The 7,162-nt window shown below is 43.7% G+C and overlaps 1 protein-coding gene across 1 annotated transcript; it reads left to right on the top strand.

Moving 5' to 3' along the window:
* Positions 1-2,325: 2,325 nt before the first annotated feature.
* LOC139262637 (ferritin heavy chain, oocyte isoform-like) lies at positions 2,326-5,523 on the top strand. Its single transcript, XM_070877788.1, has 4 exons — positions 2,326-2,427; positions 3,524-3,670; positions 4,097-4,222; positions 5,422-5,523. Exons 1-4 carry the CDS (start codon positions 2,326-2,328, stop codon positions 5,521-5,523), a joined length of 477 nt encoding a protein of 158 aa, XP_070733889.1.
* Positions 5,524-7,162: the final 1,639 nt, after the last annotated feature.

The raw sequence follows: 7,162 nt of genomic DNA, 5'->3' as shown, positions 1-7,162 counted from the left end.
AAGGCTTTCGACAAGGTCCCACACAAGAGATTAATGTGCAAAGTTAAAGCACATGGGATTGGGGGTAGTGTGCTGACGTGGATTGAGAACTCTTTGTCAGACAGGAAGCAAAGAGTAGGAGTAAATGGGTACTTTTCAGAATGGCAGGCAGGGTACTATTAGGGTACCGCAAGGTTCTGTGTTGGGGCCCCAGCTATTTACACAGTACATTAATGATTTAGACGAGGGGATTAAATGTAGTATCTCCAAATTTGCGGATGACACGAAGTTGGGTGGCAGTGTGAGCTGCGAGGAGGATGCTATGAGTGACTTGGATAGGTTAGGTGAGTGGGCAAATGCATGGCAGGTGAAGTATAATGTGGATAAATGTGAAGTTATCCACTTTGGTGGTAAAAACAGAGAGACAGACTATTATCTGAATGGTGACAGATTAGGAAAAGGGGAGGTGCAACGAGACCTGGGTGTCATGGTACATCAGTCATTGAAGGTTGGCATGCAGGTACAGCAGGCGGTTAAAAAAGCAAATGGCATGTTGGCCTTCATAGCGAGGGGATTTGAGTACAGGGGCAGGGAGGTGTTGCTACAGTTGTACAGGGCCTTGGTGAGGCCTCATAGAAACGTTTAAAATTCTGACGGGGTTAGACAGGTTAGATGCAGGAAGAATGTTCCCGATGTTGGGGAAGTCCAGAACCAGGGGACACAGTCTAAGGATAAGGGGGAAGCCAATTAGGACCGAGATGAGGAGAAATTTCTTCACCCAGAGAATGGTGAACCTGTGGAATTCTCTACCACAGAAAGTTATTGAGGCCAATTCACTAAATATATTCAAAAAGGAGTTGGATGAAGTCTTTACTACTAGGGGAATCAAGGGGTATGGTGAGAAAGCAGGAATGGGGTACTGAAGTTGCATGTTCAGCCATGAACTCATTGAATGGCGGTGCAGGCTAGAAGGGCCGAATGGCCTACTCCTGCACCTATTTTCGATGTTTCTATGTTTCTTTACCCAAGGATGGTGATGGAGGAATCTGAGACATTGGCTGAAAGGTATGATTTTGTGAGTATGACTATGTCAGGCTGTTGCTTGACTAGTCTGTGGGACACCTCTCCCAATTTTGGCACAATTTCCCAGATGTTAGTGAGGAGGACTTTGCAGGATCGACTGGGCTGGGTGGGCCGAGGTCAATGCCAGGGGCTCATCCTGTTTTATTCTTATTATTGTTTCTCATAGTGGTTTGTTAAAACTGAGTGGCTTGCTACGCCATTTCGGAGGGCAGTTAAGAGTCAACCACATTACTGTGCGTTTGGAGTCACATATAGGCCAGACCAGGTAAGGACGGCAGATTTCCTTCCCTAAAAACCATTTGTGAACCAGGTGGGATTTTACAACAATCCGATACTCCCTGGTCAACATTACTGATACCAGCTGTTTATTCCAGATTTTTATTTAATTAACTGAATTTAAATTCCCCAGCTGCCGTGGTGGGACTTTTACTCATGTCTCTGGATCATTAGTCCAGGCCTCTGGATTACTAGTCCAGTAACATAACCACTATGTTTAGATGTTACATCAAACCCACAGAAACTGCATGTGACCAACCCAATGAACGATGGTGATCCTCATACACACACTGAACCATCCAGAACTATTAAAAAGACACTGACTCGCAAACAACAGAGGATTCACTGAATCTTTCAAAGTGGCCATTAACTGGTCCAAACAGAGCACGGTCGATGGGGTGTTCTCTCCATCTGCCTGTCTCTCTTCCGCGGCGATGTCCCTGCCCGGGTGTCCCTGGAGAGGGAGCGTGCGGTGTCTGCCGGTATGCTTGAGGCTTTCTGTGACTGGTGGGCCAGAGGGACTGAACTGCAGTGTGGATATAGGGAGCTAAATTATAATTTGAAAAATATTCATGTTAGTTCTGTCACATTTAAATGTATTACTTATTCTGCTTTATAAAGTGGGTGCTTGTGGTTTAAGTTTTTCCCAATTGATTAGCCAAAAAAATCAGAGGATTATTTGAAACCTGTGATTCTGGATATTTGAACTGTGTTGGAGGAAAGTTAGGACAATTGAGATCCTCATTGAGTTGTCAGCCAATGATGCTCATTCTTCAAAAATCTGATTGGCTCTGGGAGTCCATCTCCCCTCCTCCCATTACTTGATTGGTGCTCTGAGAGGCTGCAACCTTTGATTGGTATTGAGGACTGTCACTCATCATCTAGGTTGCCACACCCTGGATTATCCCTCAGTATAAACAAGTTTGAGGTTGGTTATATCTTAGTTTGTTGTTTCAACAAATTTTTGATTTATAATAAAGAATCAAGATGGCTTCTCAAGTGTGTCAGAACTACCACCAGGACTGTGAGGATGCTGTCAACAAGCAGATCAACATGGAGCTCTATTCCTCCTATGTTTATCTCTCTATGGTGAGTTTTGCATTTTAGAGCACTTCACAATGGAGACTATGTAATGTGAATTTACTAAATTCTGTGCTGTATCCAGCCCACCTATTCGGAGTATCTTGAATGACTCCCTTTCCTGGGCTATTTTGAGCTTGTTGAAGTTTATTTGGAATACATTCTGCACTCAATCAAGGAATTCAGAATTTGTATCCTCCATTCTAAACCACTCCATGGACTTTCCCTACTTGCCTTTACAATTAGGGGATGTAATTTTAAAATTAGAACTAGGACATTTTAGGAGGAAATCAAGAAGGATCCTTTTCCTTCAACTGTGGAAGAAATTTGGAACACTTTGTTTCCCATTTCACCCCCTCACCACCCCCCCACCCCCCCCACTCATAATTTAATAAAAACTGGTTTTGATGCTGTGCCAAGGTTATCTGGAATACTTTATTTCCCCCACCCACCTACCTCCTCAGGAAAATCAAGGTTTTGATGCTGCACTGTAGTTTTTCATTGGGTAAGGGGATCAAAAGATTGTCTCCATAACAATGTATGTACAGGCAACTCTCGCTTTATCCGCACACTGATGCAACGGGAAACTTGTAATGGCATTTAAAATTCCATGTGTGCGCTCTGCCGACATCACTTTGAAACGCTGATGTTCTTTTTGAATGTTGCCTGTTGAGCCTTCCTTTTTTAAGTGCTCCACCCTGCCTCAGCTCCTGCTGGTGTTCGCACACAGGTCCACTGCCCCTCAATTTATTAAAATGCCACAAACCCTTACAGGAAGTAATCAACAAGCCTAATGCTCTTTAGATCTTGAGGACTAGAATTCAAGGATTAGAAGATACGCTACAGCTATTGGTTTGAGCACACCTGCAGTACTGGAAGCATTAACTGTAATGTCAACATGCTCCTAATGGAGAAATCATTTACCCAGCATAGCCCAATCCCCAAGGGACCTGGATAATCAAGAGTTGCCTGTATCTACAAGTTCAGTGAGACTGTGAATCTTGATCGAAAGAAAGCAAGCAAAATTGAGCTTGAAGTTATGTACTGTACACATGATGAAGGGTCTGCCATGCATTACCCAACTACTGTACTGATCTCTCCACAGTCCTTCTACTTTGACCGGGATCATGTTGCCCTGCGTCACTTTGCTGAGTTTTTCAAGGGGCAGTCACATGAGAACCTTGAGCATGCTGAGAAACTGATGGAATTCCAGAATCGGCGAGGAGGACGGATCATCTTGGCAGACATCAAGGTTGGATTCTATAAAGGAGTGGCCTTCTGTCTGCCTCCCCTTTGACTGATTGTTCCCAATATCTTCTAAAGCAATTGGTTCCCATTTACAGCACACAGGCCATTCGGCCAAGCTGCTCTTTGCTGGTGTTTATACTGTTGTACTGCAGTGAGTCTCCTCTCTCCTTGCTTCATCTCCCACCACTTCCTCAGCATATTGTTCTATTCCTTTCTCTCCATGCACTTGCCCAGCTTCCCCTTACATACATCTCTGCAATTTGCATTATCAATATGACTCCAGTGGTTGTTAGCTTAATGGCAATTTTATATTCTAACACACCGGTAATGGTGAAGTAGACTTTTGATTGTACCACTAATTTCTTTCAATACTTTCCAATATTTGTTTAATCTATTTTAAGTGAACTGTTAGAATGTTCTTTCTTTCCAGAAACCCGAGCAGGCTGAGTGGAGCAATGGTCTGGAGGCAATGCAGAGAGCTCTGCAGATGGAGAAGAATGTCAACCAGAGTCTGCTGGATCTGCACAAACTCTCCACTGGGTGCACTGACCCTCATGTAAGTTCTTAATGATTTAATGTGGGCTTTTGGGTAAGTTTGAGGTTGTGATACCTTTGTATCCTTGGGCCTAATTCAAAGCTCTCCACGCCTAATAGCTTTGTGTTTGTGTCTCATCGGTCTGTATTTGGGACAGTGGGAAGGGATGGGGGAATTTGGGATGGGGGAATTTGGCCTGCTGTGCACATTGACCTGTAAATGTGTCCCAGTGATCCCAGGACCTGAGCACCTATTGTGCAGTAAGTTTAATCTAATGATGCAGTAAATCCATCAATCTCAATTGCACCACTTGACTATCCACCTCCAGCGTTTTGGATTTTAATCCTCTTAAACTGAAGGGGAAGCTGACATTCCTTGATATCTGCTGCTGGACATAACTAGTTTCCCTCTTTCAGTTGTGTGACTTCCTGGAGACCCACTACTTGGATGAACAAGTGAAGATCATCAAGAAGCTTGGAGATCACATCACCAACCTGAAGAGACTGGGAGCCCCTGAGAATGGCCTGGGAGAGTACCTGTTTGACAAGCACTCCCTGGGGGAGAGTGACTAAACTGACTGATGGGATCAAGCTTATTGTGTTTAGTACTTGTATTTATATAATTGGGAACCCTGTCGTGTAGGGAATGATGGCTTGTGACTTTGTACAAAGAGCTGTGAGATCTGGGCTCTTGATGCAAAATGTCTCGAGTGTAAATAAACTGTTCAATTTGGACTGGGTTGTTTTTCCTTCTAAGGTTGAGTAGTTGCTTATTTTTCAATTAATATAATGTAGTTTAAATCAAACCAGAATTACACGGAGTTGGGCTGTATCCATTTGTATTTAATCCCATTTTGCATTTCATATCAAATAGCAATCATCCTGTCCAAATCCTACTGGATCTCCATTTCACCCCTATGAATGGATTCAAATGTTAATGCTGCAGCTGTAATAATCCACTGTTTACAAGTTGGTTTTAGGAAATTAGCTGAAAATATATTTGTTGCAATTAAACTGCCACCTTCAGCCATTCCATGTTGATGTCTTTGCAACTCTCAAAGGCACTTTTCGGGTGTCGATGTTACAAAATTTCATACATTGATGAGCCACAATTCCACGACTCGGCCTGTGTTTGCGGCCGATGGGTTTGAGACTTCCTGTGTCTGACAAAGTCTTCAGCTCACTCGATTTGAAAAACTTTACAGGTGCCCGTGTTTTCAGAATTACTTCGAATTTACAGCACAGAAAAAGACCATTCAGCCCAACTGGGCCACGCTGTGGTTTATGCTCCATGTGAGCCTCCTCACTCCCCACTTCATCTAGACCTATCAGAATATCCTGCTATACCTTTCTGCCCTATGTTTCGATCTAGCTTCCCCTTAAATACATCTGTGCTCTTTGCATTCAGAGTTATTACTGTGGGTAGCTCAGTAAAGTAAATGCACCACTGCTGCTATAGACTTCCTGTTGAGCTGTGTGAGCAAAGAGCAACTAACTGCCATACAGACCAGCAATCTCTGAGCTCAAGGCCAGCATTTATTGCCCATCTCCAATTGCCCTTGAAGGTGAACAGCCTTGTAGCACTGAGTGCCTTGCTGGGCCATTTCAGAGGGCAGTTGATAGTCAACCACTTTGCTGTGGGCTTGGAGTCACATATAGGCCAGACTGGGTAAGGACGGCAGGTTTATTTCCCTAAAGGAGATTAGAGAAGCGCATGGGTTTTTATGACAATCTGCTCATTTCATGATCACCAGTACTGATACTAGCTTTTTATTCCAGATTTATTTAATTAATTAGCTGAATAGATACTTCTCTCGAAACTTTTTCCGTGTTCTCCCCTCCCCCATGTCTATTCCATCAATTTATTAATCGAATCCTCCACAAATGTATCCATTTGTATTTTGTCCCATTGTGCATTTCATACCCATTGGCAATCATCATTTCCAATCCTACTGGATATCTGTTTGTCCCCTTCTCATCCATGAATGGATCCAAATATTGTTGATAGAAACATAGAAACATAGAAAATAGGTGCAGGAGTAGGCCATTTGGCTGCTCGAGCCTACACCACCATTCAATAAGACCATGGCTGATCATTCATCCCAGTACACCTTTCCTGCATTCTCTCCATACCCCTTGATCCCTTTAGCCATAAGGGCCATATGTAACTCCCACTTGAATATATCTAACGAGCTGGCATCAACAATTCTCTGCGGTAGAGAATTCCACAGATTCACAACTCTTTGAGTGAAGAAGTTTCTCCTCATCTCGGCCCTAAATGACTTACCCCTTATCCTTAGACCGTGACCCCTGGTTCTGGACTTCCCCAACATCAGGAACATTCTTCCTGCATCTAACCTGTCCAGTCCTGTCAGAATTTTATATGTTTCTATGAGATCCCCATTCATCCTTCTAAACTCCAGTGAATACAGGCCCAGTCGATCCAGTCTCTCCACATATGTCAGTCCTGTCAATCCGGGAATCAATCTGCTGAACCTTCGCTGCACTCCCTCAGTAGCAAGAACGTCCTTCCTCAGAGTAGGAGACCAAAACTGAACACAATATTCCAGGAGAGGCCTCACCAAGGCCCTGTACAACTGCAGTAAGACCTCCCTGCTCCTATACTCAAATCCCCTAACTATGAAGGCCAACATGCCATTTGCCTTCTTCACCACCGCTGTACATGCATGCCAACTTTCAATGACTGATATACCATGACACTCAGGTCTCGTTGCACCTCCCCTATTTCTAATCTGCCGCCATTCAGATAATATTCTGCCTTCACGTTTTTGCCACCAAAGTGGATAAACTCACATTTATCCACGTTATACTGCATCTGCCATGCATTTGCCCACTCACCTAACCTGTCCAAGTCACCCTGCACTCTCTTAGCATCCTCCTCACAGCTCACACTACCACCCAACTTAGTGTCATCTGCAAACTTGGAGATATTACACTCAAT

This window comes from Pristiophorus japonicus, chromosome 4 (genome assembly GCF_044704955.1).
Source record: "Pristiophorus japonicus isolate sPriJap1 chromosome 4, sPriJap1.hap1, whole genome shotgun sequence".
Classification (NCBI taxonomy): Eukaryota; Metazoa; Chordata; class Chondrichthyes; family Pristiophoridae; genus Pristiophorus; species Pristiophorus japonicus.
Note: the sequence above shows the minus strand (reverse complement) of the source record. Positions and strands in the feature narration are given on the sequence as shown.